The sequence below is a fragment of the Eulemur rufifrons genome, chromosome 17 (genome assembly GCF_041146395.1).
Source record: "Eulemur rufifrons isolate Redbay chromosome 17, OSU_ERuf_1, whole genome shotgun sequence".
Taxonomy (NCBI): domain Eukaryota; kingdom Metazoa; phylum Chordata; class Mammalia; order Primates; family Lemuridae; genus Eulemur; species Eulemur rufifrons.
In genome coordinates, this window is record NC_090999.1 from 7756208 (window position 1) to 7778877 (window position 22670).

Sequence of the window (22670 nt, forward strand, 5' to 3'; positions counted from 1 at the left end):
AAGTCACAGCTCCTATGGGATATACACAAAAACATGCCTTTAATGCTACAGCACACAGCTAAAACAAATCTTTGTACCTATATCCACCACTAAATGAAATAAATAAGAGTTCAGATATTCAACAGTAGTCTCCATTCTGTTAGTAGGGGGCACTAGGGCAACATTTCAACTACTATTGGTTTGAACATTCAGACTTGTTCATCTTATACACCTGCCAGGTAAGCGAATCTACCGGGAACCTTTGCCTCAAACTTAAGTTATATCCTTGAACATTCACATTTATCGATATCTTCAAACTATAACTCTGATGACTTCAAATACATAGCTTTAATATCTGTACAACTTAGTAACCCTTTCTGATTAAGCTTTAAAGCAGACTTTTAATGTGAGGCAAAGGAAGAGGCCCTTCATCTCAGTGGAATGTTTTATTCCTTCCTTTTATCCAAATTCCAATAGCTTGGCATCACGAGAAGGTAAAACTTACAAAGTCACTGATGGACAAGGGTATTGCCCTTGCCCAGATTTTTAAAATCTACTGGGACAATAATTGAAACTTTTCAGTGTGTCAATAACATCCTTGCCACATACGTGGGCGTATTGTGGCCCTGCACAGGCTGTTCTCACTCTCCTTGCCTCTTGCCTCTCTGCGTTCATTTCTTGGGGCCATGTGGCCTGCTAGGTGCTACTGGTGCAAAGATGAAAGGGCCCTTCCCTCAAGTAGCTTTCAGTTGAGTTCAAAAGACACGTGGATGAATAACAACAATAAATTGGTGAAAGAGATGGGTCTGGGGCTTACAGGAGCCAGTGCTGAGTAGCTTGGCCGAGGAAGAGTTTCTGGCAGAGGTAATGCCCAACAGATGCATGAGAGATACAACCAACTGCATCAGCTTAAAGGGTAGTTTGGAGGTTGCTGGTTCCTCATTCCAAGAGCAGAAGCACAAAGGTTAAAAGGGCTTACGTTGCTGAAAATAAGTTTTAAATTTCTTAAAACAAGATAGTTCTCCAGTATATTAACTCTGGTGGGTTGATCAGATACATCTTACACCCCAAAATTATAAAAAACAAAATATTAACATTCATTCTCTCTCTCTTTCTCTCTCTCTCTCTCGACAGAATCAACATTTACACTTTTCTTGAAAAAAATCATTTCCAGGTTAGTAGCTGCTTCTTTGTTACTAAGAGTTAATTTTAATTGCAGCAAATCAATCTGTGCAGTGAAACTATAAGAACAAGCACAAGCCTTAAAGAAACAATTAAGGGCACATTTAAAAACCAGATTTGACAAATTGTATTCCTAACCTAATCACAAGTATTTTCAGAACAGTTCTGTATACCTGAAAATACATTTATACTATGTTCCTTTACATGATTAACCCCAAAGAATAATTGCATGCTTTTTTTGAGGAGACAAAATACTCAGTATTTTTTCCAAGTGCACTCACAAACTCAGAATGCATGTAATACATATGTATCACATATGGACAAAGAAAGAGTAACTAGATGCACATTTGCATAATCACACAAATATATGCAAGATAAATACAGCATAAGAAACTGTTAGATATCACTAAAGAAAATGCTTGTCATTCAGTATTGCTCTATCATTGTATTTTATTATTCCTTTCCTTCATTCACAACACTGAAGGGCATCTTTGGTAAGTTGTGGGACACGCCTACAAAAAGGCAGCCTGCATCCCACGTCCCTTGCACACCCCTGTTCCCCACCTGCTTCCTTGGGGCCACCGGCACAACACAGCAAAGGGCACCTACCTGGCTGAAGCTCTGACCCGAAGCTCGGGCTTGTGTGCCTCGGGCCGGGAGCTGCGAAGGGGTGGTTTCACCCAGGGCCAGGGTCTGGTTGCTATGGTAGCTGGCCGGATACTGGAAAGACCCTTCAGGTTTGGAATTGAGCTGAAGTGCACTCTGGGAGAGCAGGCTGGGCCCTGCATTGAAAGTCATTTAGAGCAGTCAGTGACAGTCTCAGTGAAGCAGAAATGACATGTATTATTTATTGAGAGTAGCCTAGAATTATCACATGCACATGATTCCAGCCATCTATGCTTTGAATTCTGAGAACTAAAATGACCATATAATTCGACTCCAGCTCTCAAATGAGATTTTTTTTTTTTTTTTGGCGGTTCAAAAGTTCTCAAAGGAGTAGATTTTTCAAATGATCTCATCCTGACCTACATAGAGACATTTCTTAGGAGACAAATTAGTTAATCAAGTAGTTATTTTTGGATCAGACAATATCAGAAACATTTGAAATAATTTAAAAGTCTACCTTTTGGTACATGTTAATTGCATTAATATAATTATATCTCCTACTTAACAATGGAGATGCTAAAACACTCAAAACCTTCCAATCAGTGACAAATTCTATTGTACGAATAGTGATGCAATACTTCAGTGCTTGAAGGGTAGAGAGTGTTTAAAATATTAATAGTTCTTCATACAACGTAGAATTTACCTTCATCTCACATAATCCCTGGTGACTAGTTACCTTTGCCATCATAGCAATTGCACAGTAGGAGAACAAAGAGGAGACACAGTGTTGAAATTCATGCTGCTAATGTGGCTGATATTACAAGGGATAGAGAATCAGGCCTTGGCCTTATAATTTAATTATAGTTTGCATATGAAATTGTGTTTTATTTTCTTATATTCTATGTAGATGGGATCCTTGCAAGAGTTCACCCATTTTCTTTTTAAGTAAATTTTCTTTAATCAAATTTAATACTCATTTGAGGATCAAAAGAAGTATAGAGGAGTGTAAATGTACTTGCTATAATACTTTCCATTATGTGTATTTGAGGGAGGACTGGGTTAAAAGGGTGTGTTTAGGGGGCAAAAACTTGGCAGTACAAGTTTCCTTCTCTTTCTTTGTACCACAGTACGAAGCCATTTATTTTTTGTTGGAGGGTAATAATAATCTACAAATAGACTGTAGTATTACCATTAAACCATCCTTGATCTCTCTTTTGCCTATTTTAGACCAAAGTACCATTTCTCATAGTTGTGAACAAAAAAGTCAAGTTCAAATGATTTTCTTTTTAAGAATGGACCATGGTTTTATATTTCAAATGGGACCCTTAGATTTAACATGACATGGATCACTTTTGCATAAAAACAGTATGTCCTCTTTTAAATAGCACTGGTTCACATAACGTTTGCCATTTAAAACCTTTCCCTTCCCTTTGATTCTCTGATGGAACTTGTAAACAACATGAAGATCCTTTTCCATCATTGGATATTGAATAATAAGCCAATTAACTAGTACAGGTAAGGCCTGGCATTGTGGAATCTATACAATTTCTGAAAAAACATTAACAAGGAAATATTTAATAAGAGCATTTTTGTTCAGCCCCAACATCATCATGAAGGGCATAACCAAAGTACAATTGTAATCTTTTTTCTTTTAATTTAGAAAATTTAGTCCCAAGAAAACTGTATTGTGTATACCAGATGATAAAGTTTCTAATAACCTGCAAAAAAAAGAAAATCATTTAATCCCTACTGATGGTATTGTAGACCTAATCGCCAGATATATGGTGTCTCTGTGAGGAGACACTCTCAGCGTTTCATTCTGGATGCCAGGAACTTATTGTCCCTATTGCTGCTAGGGAAGCTGCCAGGCACAGCAGAGTCAAGCGGTGGTCTCTGAAGTCCCGGCAAAGGGCGGGCTGAGACACAGGAGAGCCTTCGGAAGGACAGGGAGGGGACTCTGACTGGGGGTGGGGTGGGCAAATGGAGACTAACCATAAGGAGGAGAAGGAGATTGGTACTGGGAGGACAGTGACGACTGTGGCCAAGGGCCCTCCCCTTGCCCCTACTGAAGGTCACAGCTTAATGAAGAAGAGTGAGCCATGGTGGAACAGCAAAGGTCTTTTCAGTTGGTGGACCCCTGACATCCTACCTGACAGTGGGCGATGCGCTCTGAGGCTTTCTTTGGCTATTTCTTTTTAGGACAGTCTACCTGGACATAGTGGCTTAAACTGGCCACGCTCTCCTCCCCTATGAAATGCATCTCAAGGGCACTGAAGGCTAAAGCAGATACAATAACATTACCCAGATCTTTGGAAGTATTAATGGGATGAAAATATTAATAAATATGTAAATAAATAAATCTTGAACTGGATGTAAATAGTTTAACATAACCTAAAGATTAAAATAGTTGCACATCCTAAATATTTGTCTTTCAAAGAGATTGAATTGGGTAAAAGTTCTTAAGTATGTATTAATAGTTATCAAGTTATCATAATTTTATATATTATGAATAGAGTCACACAATTATCTTCAGAAACCTACAAATGCTGTCTATGCAGGATCTTTAAGTGACAGGTAAAGTCCCTTTTCAAAGGAATTTTAATTAAAAATATGATTTATTTGCTCCTGGAATATATGTCATGGCATAATCAAATCTGCTGATCTTTTATAGAATCAGTCATGTATTTGATCAATACTCAATGGAAACAAACCAAAATTCTCTATCTCATTACTCTGTTCATACATTTCAAGCAATGAAACCGAGATGTGCTCTGACAAAAGTAATTGCAACAATGAGCTATATATAATAATATTACAACACTGACATATCACCTAGCAAGGACAAAACAGGACAATAGCCAAAAACCTTGTATGCATTTTAGAATGATTTTTTTCCACTGCTCACTAGGTTTCAAATCAGCATCATTTATTCATTCCAATTTTAGAGGGCAGAGATATATGAAAATATGAAAAAGGTTAAAATTATAGGACAATTCTTAATTACTTTATAATGGAAGTAAAATTTACATATAACTAATTCTCCATTAGCTCTATGAATAGTACTGTGCATTGAGGTAGAAAATTCAAATTTGCCAAAGATTTAAAAAGCATTTATAGTTTTGGGCTTTTGGAGAAATTATGATTTTCTCCAGAATTTTTGACTTTACATAAAATCTTGCTTGAACTAGAGGTAAAATTAGGCTGCAGTTCTATGCAGCCTGCAGTATAGGAGCAAAAGGACAGGGGTGATATGGGAAGATGTGGTGGTGGTGGGGGGGCAGTGGAGAGGAAGCTGCTGGATCCTAAAATTCCACCCGAGGAAAAAGAATGTTGTCTTCAGTGCAATTAATTGTTCCAGAAGAAATCTAAGCTATGAGCAACAGTGGATCATAATGTTCTTTTCGGCCACACAATGCAGAAGCCATGCTCTGGTTTGCCTTCAAAACACTGACCTGAGTGGTCATGGTGACTTCTTTGACCATTCCAGACCTTCTCCATCATGGGACAGTCCCCAAAACTGACCTTAAGAGTCTGTTCAAAATGACTCACTCCTGTGGGTCACTTCAGCAGAGCTGAAGCGACTTCCTGATCAATGGATAATGCTCAAGACAGTCCTTTGTCCATAGTGGGATCAGGGTAACTACCAAGTTGACCCTATTAATCCTAAGAAGATACATGAAGCAAAGGATCCTGAGTATAATACCAACATCTCAATATGTTTCCAAATGCACAAACTGGTTAGAGACCACATGGTAACCTGTGAAGAAAATTGTTCTTGTGTCATTTTCATTATTCCTAGAAGTTTAAACAGAGGGACAAAGATGTTAAAATATCAGCCAGTGTGAGACACTTGGTAATACGAAGATGAGGCTCAGATCCTTGCCTTCCGTCTCTAAGTCCAAGAGTAGTTGTTGTTTAACATCAAAGCACTGTTTATTGAAGTCATACATACACATCAACATTTTAAGTTTGAAAAAAGTCTTCCGTAAATAGAAGTCTACTTGTTTGCAGGAGAAATCTTCATGCCTCAGATTATGGTACTTCTCCCGGGAACTGTTGCTTAGAGATTTCAGGTGCTAGCTAAGGGAAGCTCACTGTCTACTTTAGTGGGGCAAAGTCATCCTCAGCAATTGTAGAGGTTGAAATGCTAACTTTCTGCATAAAAATTCAGGCCCACTTATAGGTCACATTAGTATAAACACTAAGATATAGTCAGTTTCTTCTGATCGAATTAACTGGACATTTTAGAGTTTCCATGAGCATGTGCACTTGTTCTGTTTGCACAGGTTTGAAGAAACTTTATCTGGAATTGCTAATTCTTGCCTGCTTTAGCTGAACATCTGCCCCAGAATACAATAAACCTTCATTAAAGCATATACTTTGTAATAATACAGAAGAGGCCAGACGGCTACAGTGTGGCATTTCCAAGTTCTTATTTAAGTCACTACACTAATGGAGTATCAGGGTGTGGCTTGAAAAAACTCCAGGCCTAGAAGTTGGCAGACCTGGGCTCTAGTCATCCTTCATATTTACATAACCGCAGATGATGACGACAACAGTGCTGATGATGACAGTGATAGTAACACCAGTTAACCTTTATTGAGTACTCACTAAGTTCCAGGGACTGTTTAGTAACATCTCAGTAAGGAAGGTACTGTCATCCTCACTGATGTTGAGGAAACTGAAGCTTCCACTAACTGAGACCTCATAGATAGTAGTGAGCACAGAATTCAAAAATACCAGTCTGGCTTCAGACTGTGTGCTCTTAATCACACTTCATTATTCTGTCCCTACAGTAATCTCTCCAAATTTGAGCACCTAATGAGATAAAAGGATGTGAAAGCTTGAAAAAATATCAACTTCTATACAAATATCAATTATTATTGTTATTGTCTTCTAATTATCTAATTGCCTAGCTACGTGGTCTGATAATATAATAATAAAACTTTTATTGGAATTTTTTTTTTTGTCCTTAGAAAGGAATCTGGGCTTGATTTTAATGTTGCCTCAACTAGAACCTAAAAAGCAATCTTTCTGAGTCTTGAATAATTCCCACATAATAGAACTAAGCAATGTCTTGAAAAGAACCCAAGGAATGTTTTGTGAGGCTGTTAATTCAGGACAATGAAAAGAATAATAAACACACAAATTGAAATGGACAAGTTTAGGACTGGACACGTCACAGTGGATGCTTTGTTTAAATTTATGTCAGAAAGTACAAAAACATTATTTACTCTTAGGCTACATGGATTCTTTGAAAATTATTTAAAACTTATTTTTATTTAGGCCATGAAAAATAATCATACCATCTCTGACAGGGAATTTGCATTCATTTCCATCATTTTGCTATTCAATTTTTACAGAATATTAAAAAAATTGAATTATTATTTGCTTTTAAATGAGAATAAATTCTTAGAGCAACATCAAAGAGAAAGGGGAAATATTTTTATAGACAATATTAGGTAAGAATAAGTGAAATAGGTGGTGGAAATTATGTACAAAAGGGCTGTTATAGATTATAAAAATCAATGAAAAAATTGATTATTTCTAAGATTATTGAAGTGATTTATTAATAAATGAGTTCAGAGCACTTTTGTCATACCTAACTACAAATTAACTCTGCAGCATAAAAATACTGCCTTTGTTTAAATTGCACTGCTAATCAGTTTCATTTGTAGCAGCAATTGCTTCTTTATGGGTTCTGGAAGAACTTGTCAATTTCCAAACTTAGAATAAGAGGTGGCTACTGGTGATAAACCGGTTGCTTTCTCCTGATTTTCATTAGTAACTTATAAAGCTCATTTGGAGGAGTTTCATTGACGAGGTTCCCTGGAAACAGTGGATGAGCCCGTCTACCATTCCGAAAATTAACCGAGAGAAAGAGCCCAAGGGGATTGTTATACAAGGAAGCTTAGAGTTCATGGGGCTGTTCTATTGGCCAGGTGTGTTTTTAATGCCATTTCTAAGCTTCTATCTCGAGAATATCTATGTTATCTAGTCAGTTGCTTTCCATGAGTAATGCTTTATGTGAAAATTAAAACTTGAATGGTCCCAGGAATATAAAAGTACCCATTTAATTTTTAAATGCATTTAGACCCAACCAATGTTATTGGCTTAATTGGTATGCTTTTTCAAGTTTGACTACTGTGGATGGACATATTATGACTGGTAAAAGTGTTCACGTGCTACACAACAACTCACTCTATTTCTTTACATCTGTGTATGGTGGAAGAAATGAGGAAAATGGCATTTGTCACAAAAAAAAAATGTCAAATGTATAACTTTAGTTTGAAATGTATAGCTAAAGAATTTCATTGTGCACGGGATTGTACATGCTATTATAATTACAGAATGCTATTTTTTGTAGCTCACTCTAGCTCCCAACTATTAGCTTATGAAGTTTATATTATTTACCATTAAAAATTAATGTTGCACAAACAGAAGAATAATACATATTTCTTTATAAAGTAACAGTCTAAAAAGGACACATTCATATTTCTCACTATCAATAATTGTTAAAAGAAAAAGAAAATTAATACAAATCAGTGTCAAAGAAAACAAAACCGAAAAGCTAAATCCAGAAAACACTAAAATTTTATGTATCATACTAGCATGAAGAACCAGTTGTTGATGTACCACAAATCACAAACTCTTCCTCAGATACCTGAACAGCTTGCTTGTGTGCATTTTATTTAGGTCTCTGATTAAATGTCTTCTCACTATGGAGGATTTCCTGCCCTTCAATCATTCTCTGTTCTAGTGGTTCTCAAACTTTCCGGTTTCATAACACTTGTATGTTCTCAAAAATTATTGGAGGACTCCAAAGAATGCTTATTTGCATGGGCCATATGTAATCCTATTTATTGGAATATTTCAAACAGAAGAATACACAGCACATGTTCCTTGAGCTGTCAGAGCAATGATGCTATCACTTGCCAGGTAGTTTCTGGAAAACTCCACTGAATACTCATGTGAGAAAAAGCGCAGTAAGGCAAGTATCTCTCTGTATCACTGTGAAGACCATTTGACTTTGAAGGTTCCCCTCAGTGGTCCTGGGCACCCCCCCAGAATTCCCAAGTCCACTTGGAGAAAAACTGCTCTACTCTATTCTCTACCTGGCCTTGTCCTTCCTCAAAGCCATTATCTACCTGATTTTACACTGTTAGGTTGATTTCAGCCTTTTCTGACTAGAATGTAAATGGCATGAGGACAGGCACTCTGTGTGTTGAGTATTAATAAGTGCTTAATGCAGATGTTTAACCAAATGAATAACTAGAACACCTTCCTCCCTATGCCTACAGTGATACAGTAACAACCCACTACATTAAGAGCTAGTTACATCACTTGCTGTCATAGTGACTTATATTTGACCAATGTCCAGTTTCAGTATGTTTTAAGCTTGGAGGAAGTCCACAGGCATCTCTGTAAGGCGTCAGCTGGACAGCCCTCTCCTTCCACTGCCTCCCGGGGAGAAATCTGCTTTGTCTAAGGGTTTCTCACCGGGGCTTGCAGCCCCTGTGCTTTTTCTCACACCTGTGCCAGCTCTGACACTGTCCTCACTTTTACCAGCTTTCACAGGATCCTCATCTGTGTGTTTTGGGCACCTACAATGCCTTGACAATTTCAAAACCAACACATTTCCACCAGGCTCTACACTTTGTGCTTAATCCCAGGAGATCCTGGTAACTGAGATGAGAATGATGTGTGCAATGAGAAATTAACCTTGTTCTTGCTTGTTTAGGGAATGAATATAGAATTCTTCTTCCTTTACACCTTTCCTTATCTCTTCAATTCTTAGGTTTACCTCTCAGCTGGTGACCTCTTTGGAGAAAGTATAACATACGTCTTAAATGTCTATGTGATAGAAGGAAATCTAAGTGAAATCTAAGAAAAAGAAATTGAACATGAGCTGAAAAACAGGTAGACGTGGTATCTGGAAAAAAAGATAATTATATAACTCTATTATAATGATAATAGCTTCCCAGAAGATGTTATTACTCCCCGTGAGCCACCTGTGTGTGTTCCTTCGGGTTTTGCTCACATCTCCTCCCATTTTTGCCTCTGCTGAGTTCCCACCAGCCCCACACACCACAGGCAGTAGGGGAAGTGAGCGTAAGTGAATTTCAGAAGGAATCACATGGACGCCTGCAGCATCAGACAACGTTAGACCTAGATACCATGACAAACTTCTGGAAAGGAGAATGTCTTGTTTGTATTTTTAAAACTTGGACCAAAGTGCATATAATAAAGTGATTTCACAGGGAATGAACCATCTCAAGATGAGTTCAGCTAACTCAGACAAATTTCCTGGATGTGAGGTCTCCCAGACCAGGTGACAGTTCTTGGCCACTTGTGGAGAGAGAGAGAGAGAGAGAGAGAGAGAGAGAGGGTTTTCCACCTTGTTGGGTATATCTGAGGACCTGGTTTTCAGCATAATAGAAAGCAAAACAAACAAACCAGCCCTTTTTCTGATGATGACTTTTATGTTTTGAGCCACTTTGATTCATAGTTTTATCATTTTGATTACTATAGTTTTTATGAAAATCTTACATTCCTAGACCCTTTCTGCATTTTCTGGTGTTGTGCCTTCCAGGAATTATGAAAACATTTACTTCACAAGGATGGTTCTCACCTTTTGTTATTACTATTGCAGAAGAATACATGGAATTATATTTTATAGCATTTTAATAACCTGCTTTCTTAAAGATTATCTTGTGAATTAAGTGTATTCACAGTAATTAAATGAAAATGACAGACTATAAATCAACAGTGAATAATATATTCACCTCTGTCAAACTACATATGATTATTCTATTTGGATTCCACCTGCTAAGAATTGTAACCTATATGATTGATTCCTGACATTGTGAATATATTCTGATTCTTATTTGAAAACTCAGAAGATAACATGCATTTTTTTTTACCATCACATTCAGAATATATTAGCTCCTAAGATTTTCTTCTGACTGAATGATAAAATTTTCTACAAAATGGTAGAATTTTGATTTGTTAATATGTACAGAAAGAAATAATTACTATTTCAAAATATAACATTTAAACAAATAACAATCTTTGGTTAAATACATGAGTTATTTTCTTTCAAGTTGCCCTTTCTATTTCTGACTTTGATAATATTTTGTTAATTATTGGCCAAGATACAATCACTCTTTATTTCTAAATTGATATCTCCAAGGATGCATGGATTAAATAAAGTACTTGGTCTAAGGCAGTCCAGGCCACCACGCTACGCATTATGTGGGAAGCTAATGGCCCCGAGCATCTGTCAGTAAATTGTTTTTGTTGCTGTTTTGTTTTGTGTTATTTCAGTAAAGCAACAGCAATCTCTGATGTAATTCTCCTAGTGACTCTTAGTGACACATATTTGTTTGAATTGAAATTGTACAGCCTGTAGTCACAAAAATGCAGCACGGTGGCAAAGGTTGTCCACGTGATTTACAAACTGTTTAGGATAGCACTTTTTAAAATACAAAGTGTTGGAAAACACTGGTAACTGTGTGGCACTACAAAGGCCGCAGGAGAGAGCAGTTACTGCTTGCCCCAGGGTCAAAAGACGGGGTTACTATGATTCAAATTTTATTTTAATCAGATCTTGGAAAGAAAAATAGCCAAAAGCTTTAAATACAACAAATTAAGTACTATGTGCTTCGGGGTTGAGATTACTTTCCATTTTAGAGCTTTTTCAGGCTGGATTTAGACAGTATTTAGCATTGTTTTAGTTCCTTTTGAGTGAGAATTAAGGGACTGGTTCTCAAGGGCAGGGCGCCAGGTCCAATTTAGCATTAGCTAGTTCATGGCTGTTCTAGCTAATGAATCCATTGATTGAATAATCACAAGGGACGAGCAGAATCTGATGGGCTTTTCCTAATTGGATGAAATGCATCACGGAGCTACTACATATCTATTTGCTAAGTTTCTGTAGCAAGGACATATAAACATGTTACATTGTTCTGCTATTTAGTAGAATGCTGTGGTGATTATTCTTTTGTCCCCCATGTTCATTCTCTACCCGTCCTCCACATAGACAAGGGGGCCTTGCCCTTGGCTGCTGGTTGGGTTTGGCCAATGGGAGGCAGGGGGAGGAGAACGGGAGCTAGAGGAGGGTATTTATTCCCGGCTGCTGTCTGTCCCTGCTGGTACTGGTGCCTCCATTTTCCTTCAGGTCTAAGGGTGGCAAGGGCTGCTGTCTGTCTGTTGCTCCTCCCTGAGAACCTCAATATACCCTGTCTCCTTAATCTTGCCCACTCCTTTGTAAAAAGTCCCTTAATTAAATCCTCTTCAGTTAAACTCTTTTGAGTATGATCTATATCCTATCTAGAAACTAATGAGTATAAATACATATAGCAATGGAGATTTTTATTTTTATGACCCTTTGAAAACTTAAAATTAGCAATATTGATCCCCAAATGATAATTATCTACCCAATATGTTAAAAGTACTTTCCTAAACTTGATTTGGTTACTTCTGTTTCAGAGTGGCTCTGAAACTGTTAAGAGCAAACATCTCAGAAGGATCACAATATTCTCTTTTCAATGTGCTTCAGAATCGTTTGGCACAACACTTTTCAGTGGTATTTTTATCACCTATTTCTTTTTGTTTATTTCAAAGCAGGATGAAGGAGCTTTCGAAAAGAACAATCAACTAATATCGCAGGAGTCTTCAGTAAGATAATTCAGCATATAATAATATAAAGTGACTAACCTTTCCGAAAAATAAAAATTTGGCAGTTACCAAATGCATTTGGAAAAACCCTACTGGATAACATTCCTTTAATAAAGATACACCATTTGTAGGTAATTTTTGAACACATATTTTAGGAAAACAGAAGTGAACACTAAATTCTTTCCATTTCCTTGTATGTAGCAGAGTTTCTCAACTAAGAATGCTCAGTATTATTTGACTTACACTAATACAAATTATATATTTATCCATTCTATTTCTCTCTTCTACTCTTATTTTATATTAATTTATCTCTGTAGTATTTCTATCACATCCATCTTCCTAGTTGCTTTTTGTTTATTTAGCTCTTATTAAGATTTCCCCAAAATAAGTACGGCATTCTCTATTTTGTCTTTTATTTTTAATAATGAAGTTAAGATTTCTTTGAATGCAGTGCTTTTCATACTCCTCTGTTTTTATTATAAAATGTTCCTGTTTTATTTGCTTTCTAAATGGTATGTAATTTTCTTTTTTGCTTCTATGTTGATTTAGTAGATATCCAGAAGTATCTTTCTTCTTTTTAGTATTATTACATTGTTGCTTATTATTTTATTATTTACTTTTAATTTTAGCGGATTATTATCAAAGAATATGACATTCTTTACTTTTTAATTTTTTGATTGCTTTATCTTCCAGTATCCGGTCAATTTTTCTAAATTTTCCCTGGACATATATAACAAATGTATATTATCATTCAATGTATAAAATTTATAAAATTCATTTAGTACATTGATTTGTTAATTTTTTATTGCAATTTTCTGTGGCTTTTTCTTCTGTATTCTGTCTAATTCTGAGAAATGTGGATTGAAATGTTCACAATGATATTTTTCATCAACTTCTTACATTTTGAATAATTTTTATTTTAATATCTAGATGCTATGTTATTTGGTGTATACATGGTCATCATATTTTAGTATAAGTTTATCACATCTTTAAAAGTCAAGACAGTTTCACTCTATAACTCCTTTCTTTGAAGCTGCTTAGTGCTTCTTTATTAAATTCTACTTTATCTCAAATTATTCTTCCAATCCCACTCTTTGAATTTATTGTATTTGCTGGCACTAGTTTCATTATTCCTTTAATTTTAACATTTATTTCATTAATATGTGTGTTTCTGATAAAGATCATATAACCATTTTATCTTTGTTTACTACAACTTTCAATTCTTATACTATTCACAGGAGAATTCAGTGTGCTTACATGTAGAGTGAGATTGATATACTTATCTCTTTTATTTTAATTTTCCCACCTCTTATCTTCTATTCCTTTTATTCTGTAATTTCCACTTATTAAAGGTTGTCCCTTCTCCTAAACTTATAATCAAGTGCACAAGTTTATTATGCTATAAAATAGTGAGATATCCACAACCATTTTCCCATCCCCTGTAAGACACAGTATCCTATCTCTGCTTTCCTTCCTCTCTAATAAGATGAGTGCGTGTGTCTCAAATATTAATTAAATGTAATCTAACTACCTTTACAAGAGAAACATATATAATGACTCTGAGGGAGAAGAGGTAACACTTACATATTTTTAAATATAAAATACAGAGAATGAGGCTAATACCAACCATGCTTTTTACTTTAGGAGTTTTACTGAGGGGATGCCTATGGGTTTGAATAAATCTGGATATTCACAATGATGTTATCCTAAGAGAAATGGTATAAAGATTATAGAGAAAATGAGCTAATATGTAAATTAAATGGTTTTCAAGATCAGTATACTATCTTATTCTTATATCTTCCTTTTATACAGCAAATCATGATGGGTACTGGAGGAAATTTTACTTTTTTAAATTAAGGACTAAAATGCTTCACTGACTTTTGATGTAGAAATTACCAGGGTAATGTATGACTTAATTTTTAGCCTTTTGTGTGGGATTTTATTAAAATAAGTCAAGAGAATTTTATGATTTATTAAAAAGAGGCTCATTTCAACTCCTAACACTTTTTATTTCTAAGCCTCAACCACTCTGGTTGAAAAATATATAATTAAATGAAGATAAAGTAATCTTTAAATATTCTATTGGAATTATATTTAGCAAAGCAATGTAAGATGGTTAAATATAGAAATGTAAGGAGTTACTGCATAGTACTCTAACATAGTACTAAATATTTAATACTATATATAGTTTATCAACTTTTTTCTATTTTGTTATATGGTTGCTGCTTTTTAAGATCTCTACTAACAATTATCTATGAGTAAAGCATTGATACTCAATCTTAAGGCAAATACTGTATTGATTAAAAACTATATGAGTTCATAATATGTGCTAGTCTAGATGTTGAAGAGGATATAAGAGATTTGGTGAAAATCACCAGTATGTCAGTAATTACTGACTTCAGAGAGTTTATAATCTAAGGTGAGTTGAGAAGGTTGTGTGGGATGGGAGTGGAGTGAAATGGATGTAACAAGCATAAAAGTATCTTGAAGTCCAATTAGATATGGCTCATGATATTGATTATATTAGAAAAAATAATGGCATAATACTCCTATATTTCACCTGTCTCCAAGCATGATTGCCATGTGACTTACTTTCACCTGTGGAATAATCCTGTGGGTCAAGTATTCCTGATTCTTGTAGTGATCTAATACAGGAGTCCACCAGCTCAAGACCTGTTGTAAGTTCATCTTCAATATCTTTTTGACCATCTGAAACAAAATATTTTAAAATGATGAACAAACACATGCCATGTTAATATTCAAGCTTTAAATTATCACTTAATAATTGAAAATATCCTAGCCAAATACATTAACTCTATGAAGTTCTCATTAGATATCACATTGTAATCCATTGTCACCCAGCATTAAAGTAAAGAGCAGCCAATTCCATGTATATTGGAAGAACACGAAGTTACTAGAGAATTAAGAGGACTTAACTACCAATAATTATAAGCTGTCATAACAACTTCATTTAATTTTTACTATCATGATGTTTATTCACTTTTATAAGTCTCATTCTAAAGCTCATAAGAATATTAGTCAGTAGAGATACATGTAGAATTAAGTGTAAGTGTTCATCTAGAAGATATACATTACCTTGTGATTGCCAATGAAACTGCTCTTCTGCTGAACTGTAAAAAAGAGAACACATAGATATAACTCATTGATTAGAAAAGAAAGGATTCTAAACTATCCGACACAAAGGTACAGTAGGGTAGTAATTGTGGCTTCATGACATTTCGTTTAATTTCATACTGAGAAAAGGGATCCTATTTTGATACAATCTTAATTTTAATCCATATACTGTATATCCCTTTTGATTCACAGGTATAAGCATTTTATAAATGGACATTGTTCAGTAATTTTCACAAGAATAGCCCATTTTTTTACAAAGCCCAACCTATTAGACTCATTCCTTACAATGGCTTCTACATACTGCAGTTTTACCCAATTTTAGTTATTTTAAAATACAAGTTAGAATAGTGTCATGTAGACTTTGTAAGATAGCCCAATAAAGAAATAACTATCTCCTTTTTATTATAAAGAAGATAAAATAAATCTATATCTACATTTAGACATACCATATAAACATTCCTTTTCAGTTGACTATTATAGTTTAAATTAAGTAATTTAAAAATTATCCCACCAACTGAATATACATTTCTCAAAGTCTCACTTAATACATCTTATAAAATGATCCAGATAGAAAGGTTTTTCATATACATGTGCCAAAGACATGGTATAGAGTGTCTCTACGTAGGCAACATAGATTTATTTTGAATGATTTATTAAATACAAAATATATAATATAAATAAACTTGAAGTTTCTAAATATGAAGAACTCTTTCATTATTTATGCAAAAACTTCCTACATGCTTTCTTTTTATATAGCAATAATTGGTGAGAAATCTAGATGCCAATTACTGACAGACATCATTTTGAGAACGCTTTTCTACACTTACATCACTAGATCTTTTACTCTGATCAAGCAGCCTCTATGAATAGCTCATCAGTTTCACAACCACAAGTGGATTTTAGAACTTTAATCTGTATCTTAGAGGTGTCTTCTGAATACATTTACCGGGAAAAAGGGAATTCTTGTATAAATCAATGTTCAGAACAGCCATGGTTGATGTGAATGAATATAAGAGTAGTCCCTTAAGAGACATGTGACTTTTATAGAGTATCTTGCTCCTCAGCCAATCCATATTAGCAAACTGGAAAATAGTTTTACAACGATGAGAACTATAGACAGAATTGATACATAAAATAACAGTACAGATTTAGTCCAATGCAACTCTTTCTTGCATCAAAAGATGTAACACTATATAATAGTAAAGTCTAGCTATAAAGTTTAACCCTTAAAATAGAAATGTAACCCTAAATCAATATTTTAAAAATTACAGGACAGGTTTACTTAATAAGTGACATTTAATATAAAGCAGTCCCATCTTAAAATTCAAGAATCACCACAATAAGTCAGAACCATGGTCACGCTGGCTACTTCAATCCTCTAAGAAGCCTACCAATCATTATTTTTCAAGGAGATTAATATCAAAATACTAATGTTTAAAGATCAACCTTATTGATCATTTGCAGAAGCTGGACCAGAACCCAGGCAGACTGATTGTGAGTATTTCCAAATCCTTAATGGGTCAAAATCACCCACAACCCTTCTAAATTTATGACTTTTAGAACCCACCAGAGACCCACTGGGAATCTGCATTGTGCAACAAGCTTTCATGATGATCCCTATATGTTGGTAACTTTGAAAACCATTAGATACTATTTTCATTAATAAGCCACTATGAATTTAGAGCTGCTCTACAACTTTACTCTTCTATATTTTAAAACTGTATAAACTCTCAAGGTGGTAAAACTATTCTGTGTTTATATGCCATGGATTTGTATAGAGGTAGAAAATACTTTCACACTGGTAGTGGGTTGAATGGAGGCATCCTCCCTGAAAAGATCTGTCCACACCCAAACCCCTAAACCTGTGAATGTAATTTATTTGGAAAAAGGATTTTTGTAGACGTAGTTAATGATCTTCAGATGAGGTCATCCTGGATTATCCAGGTGGAGCTTAAATCCACTGACAAATGTCCTTACAAAAGATGGAAGAGGAGAGACAAAGACACAGAGAAGGCCGTGTGAAGAGGGAGGCAAGGCTGGAATGATGCAGGTAGAAGCCTAGGAGTGCCGAAAGCCATCAGAGCCCAGGAGAGGGAAGGAAGAAACCTCCTTGAGCCTCTGTAGGAAACAAAGCCCCGCTGACACCTTGATTTTGTACTTACGGCCTCCAAAACTGTAAGAGAATAAATTTCTATTGTTTTAAGCCACCCAGTTGTGCTAATTTGTTATGGCAGCTGCAGGAAATGCATGCAATAAAAAAGTTCTAATGCTATATCCTCCGGGATTTGATACTATCTGTATCCTACTACATTCCTTTACTAGTCCATCCATTTACTAAGTAACTATACCAGGGCCCTATTAATTCACAACAATCGCAAATCTATTTTTTATGTCAAAAGGTTTTACATCAACAGGTTTAATAATGTTGAATAACTTGACCACGTAGTTCATAAAGGAACTTAGCAGGGATTTAAACTAATCTGTCCAAGTCCTAAACACAAACTCCCAATTCACAATCAAAAGTTATGGAGGGAGACTTTTTTAAGTTACCATCCACAAAGCAGTACGAGTGAGGGGGTCAGTGGAAGTCATTCCAGGGCTCAGCAAAGTCCAGCTCTCCTCTCCTTACAGGCATGTTGAAGACCACACCGCCCAGCCCCCTTGCATGTAGATGAGACCAGGCAAAAGCCTGCGGGAGGAAGTGACAAGTGCTACTTCCTGCCCAAGCCTGCCAGGCAGGCAAGAGGTCCTCATACTCTGGAGATGGGTCCCTGCGTAACTATGTGGAATGGAGACTTCTGCCCACCTACAAAGAAACCAGTGAGAAATAAACCATTGTTGTGTTAAAAACTGAAGTTGGAGGGTTGTTTGATTCTGTAGAATAAATGTCACACCGACCAATACAGAAAGGTGAGTCAATAAGGCATTTCTTGCTTCTTGATCTTCCATTTCCACAGTGCAGAGTTGGAAGAAAACGTCCCAGGTAACCCTAAGATAAAGTGGTGTCATAGCTTTTGTTCATTTTTGCGATGTGTCTGTTCATCTACAATAATGGCTGATCTGTTGTGTAGGGCTACACATCACACTATCACATAATATTTACTTTTCTGTTCATCTCTTTCAAAAGTGTTTCAATTTTATGACACAGCAAGAAAAGGAAGAAACTTTTTTCTTTTTTAATTACATTTGAAAAAAATACTATTGGCAGTGAATATGAAACTATCCTCTTAAAGCACAGGCACCTTCCTTTGAACAGACAAAAAGCATTAATCACATCAATGGCTTCCCTGATTCCTTTAGTACAGTTAAAATGCATTAAAAGTATGACTGATCACAGAGAATAGAAGTCCCAAGAGAAAGCTGGTTTGGATTTTATTTCCTTTAAGTGCCCACTTTAATATCTCTGCTATGGGATTCTATGCAATTGCATATTTTATGTATTTGATTCCTTCTCTTAAAAATTGCTCCACGGTAGATGCTTTCAAAAAAGCAAACAAACAATTTATATATTCAATAAACATGGATTATGCTCGTGTCTCAGACAGTCTCATATCAGGTGTCTAGAAATCACCTGTGGTAAACTTTCTCTCAATTACATAATTCAATTTAATATAATAGAAAAGTCACTTTTGAAGCTGTTGTAACTTAAATGCATGTTCAATTTCGGGAAATAAAGTTTGCTTTCACTGCTGAAATGTTATTTCTTGAAATCGAAATCACCTCTAAAGAACTAAAGACCAATATAGATGTAATTCAGTCCACATGTATTTAGATATGTATAAGTTCCAGTACCCAGTGACTGTGAGAAAAACATATTTATAACAACCATAAATAACATTAAAACTTTAAACATATACAGATATCAGTGATGCTAGGAAAGGACTTTAGAAACATTTTATTAAAAGCACACGTTTTGATAGCCAATACTTATAGAGCTCCTGTTTTGTACCACACAGTATTCTAACTGATTTACAGTTAATCTTTATGACAAAACTTTTGTGAGAGGTAATATTTTCCCATTTTACAGATAATTCAAACAAGGTATAAAGACACTAGAGAAGTTGCTGGAGGTCCCAAAGCCAGCAAGTAGTGGAGCCAGGATTCTAACCTTGGGCACCTGGTTCCGGAATCCACATTCTGAGCCACTACTCTAGTCACACATTTGGCTGCAACAAAATTAAACTCCTATGTGTGTGACTAAAAAACAAAACAAAACAAAACCCAATGTAAACCAAGTTGAAAATAAGCCACATCCTGAGATATTTGCAGTATATGTAACTTACAAAAGGTTACTTTCCAGAACATAAATAACTCCAGCAAATTGACATGGTAGAGATTAAAAACTCCAATAGAAGACAGGTAAACAAATATGCATAGCTCATGCATAGTACAAAAATTAAGAATGTGGGCCGGGCGCGGTGGCTCACGCCTGTAATCCTAGCACTCTGGGAGGCCGAGGCGGGTGGATCGTTCAAGGTCAGGAGTTCGAGATCAGCCTGAGCAAGAGCGAGACCCCGTCTCTACTAAAAATAGAAAGAAATTATATGGACAACTAAAAATATATATATAGAAAAATTAGCCGGGCATAGTGGCGCATGCCTGTAGTCCCAGCTACTTGGGAGGCTGAGGCAGGAGGATCACGTGAGCCCAGGAGTTTGAGGTTGCTGTGAGCTAGGCTGACGCCACGGCACTCACTCTAGCCTGGGCAACAGAGTGAGACTCTGTCTCAAAAAAAAAAAAAAAAAAAAAAAAAAAAATTAAGAATGTATGGCCACTGAAAATAATAAGAGAATTAGAGGAAAAAATATTAAATACAAGATACTTACCTATTTGTCTACCTATCTATCTATCTATCTATTTATTTACTTAAGAGATAGGGTCTCACTATGTTGCACAGGCTGGACTCGAACTCCTTAACTAAAGCGATCGTCCTGCCTCAACCTCATGAGTAGCGGAGACTACAGGCATGTGCCACTGCACCTGGCTTACAAGACAGCTCTTTTTAACCCATAGACTGTCAAACTATTTGAAAGTCTGATAATACTAATTGTTGGGAAGGTATGTGGAAAAAACTCTCATACTTTATGTGTAAGAGAGTAAATTAGTGAAACAGGTGGGCAGGTTGTGGGGCAATACCCGATAATGGTGTACATGTAAATACTCAATCACCCAGCAATTCTGCTTCTTGTCAGAGATTCCAGGGAAACCCTTGCACTGTCGCCCAGGAGACTTGTACAAGACTGTTCATGCCTGCATTGTAGAAGCAAAACAATGGAAACAACCTAAGTGTCTAACTTAGGGAAATGAACAAATACAGTAATATGATTACATATGATATATGACATACATATGGAACAAATACTACCTCACAGTTAAAATAGCCAGATATGTATGTAGTTCTTAAAAACATATAGAGTAAAAAAGAGCAATTTACAGATATGTATTACAGGATCCCAATTACGTGAATTTTAAAAACACTAACTATTAATAATATTATTTATAAAAATACACACACACATATATATAATATATATATATATAGAGAGAGAGAGAGAGAGAGAGAATATAAATGTATGGACTAAAAAGACACTAAACTTACGATGGTTGTGGCCTGTGGGGGGAGTGGAAAGAAATAAGTCTCAAATGTTTTGTTTTATGAAAAATGACAAAAATGACCTGATGTTATTAGGACATTTTAATACTAATTAAAAATATATTTGATACTTGGAATAGGAAAAAAATCATGATTCTAGCATTTAGAAACATGCTAAATTAAATGCTTACCAAATGCTTGCTATTCTATTCTATTTAATATTGTTAGAATCACTCATAGTTGAAACTCAAATGATGACAAAGAACTCTGAAATATGCAAGTAGAAATAATAGAGGAAAATCATTTTTAGAGACATATTAACTTTTTTTTTTCCATTTCACACGTGAGAAAAATAACAGTATCACTTTTGCAATGTTTCAAGTTTGATACAGTTAGAACATTTCAAGTAAGTACCCAATAACTTTCAAGTCCAGGAGTCACAAAGTAGAGGAAAAACTAGTTTAAACCAAAAGATACCTTTGAGTTCCTTGAGAAGTGATTTCCACCCTCATGATTTCCAACATGATAGGCTCCTTACCCACCTTCAGGGCATTTCTAATAAAATATATATATATGAAAGTTCAGAGACTTTTCTTAATGTCAGAGAAAGATACAAAGCAAACCATTACTAAAGAAACTCTGTCTGTTATGAACCTGTTCAAATACATTCCCTTAAATTGTCTTTTTCAACTTTTTGATGCCCAAAGCATCAATCTCCACACTGTATCATGTGGCACATGATTGCTCACAGGATCTTTCAAAATGAAATAAAGGTACAGAGCTGTGAGTTTTTTGTTAGTTTGCTTTTGACTTAAGCAATGTACCTAAAACATAAGCCAGAAGAACTATTGTGAAATAAATTGCTTCAAAACCGACTTCTGATTCTAGCTTACATGGACAAAGGTCTTTATATTGATGATGTCTGTATGATCTGACCTCGTATTGTGGCAGAAAATAATTTTTAGTATATAGTTTCGCATGCAGCACCTCACAAGAATAGGCATTGGTTGCAAAATAAAATGACCTTAGTCAAAAGTCTCAAATACTACAGAAATGTAACATATTTTGTAAAAATGGTGAAAAGGGGTCCCCTATGCAGCTTTGCTTGAGGCTACTGTTGCTGTTTTCCATTAACGCACTGTATCCGTCACTTACTAGTTTGGGTTGGTGAATAACCGGCTTCCCCAGAACTTTTTGTGGAACCAATTTCCCTTTAGACTACTACCTTATGGTCTCTATAATCATCTGTGATATATGTCCAAATTAATATCATATCTCTGCCATGCAATTAGAATGTCTACTTCTTTCTTAGATCACACACCTTCTTTGTGCTGTAACTATTTCCAACAAAAATATAATTTGACAGCAATTATAAGCATTTTCATGGGGTTACAATGGGTAGCTACAGAACCACGAAGTTCCTGAACTAGTAGACTGTGTGCATGTAGTGGTCTAGTGCGTGGACTCAGAAATCAGACTCCCTGGGCCTAGAGTC

At 35.6% G+C, this 22670-nt stretch overlaps 1 protein-coding gene across 8 annotated transcripts in view; it reads right to left on the reverse strand.

Moving 5' to 3' along the window:
• The window catches only part of CTNND2 (catenin delta 2), an 826820-nt gene that overhangs the window by 364416 nt on the left and 439734 nt on the right, over positions 1–22670 (reverse strand). For 4 of the 8 annotated variants that reach the window (XM_069491984.1, XM_069491978.1, XM_069491979.1 and 1 more), the window contains 3 exons: positions 15544–15578; positions 15040–15156; positions 1771–1943 (listed from right to left, as the gene is read on the reverse strand). Coding sequence is in view for 7 of the 8 variants with exons in the window: in XM_069491978.1 (XP_069348079.1) it covers positions 1771–1943; positions 15040–15156; positions 15544–15578 (325 nt within the window). In the remaining variant the exon portion in view is untranslated. Of the gene's footprint in view, positions 1–1770; positions 1944–15039; positions 15157–15543; positions 15599–22670 lie in introns of those variants that run through there. The other 4 variants (XM_069491981.1, XM_069491983.1, XM_069491982.1 and 1 more) reach the window with 2 other exon arrangements.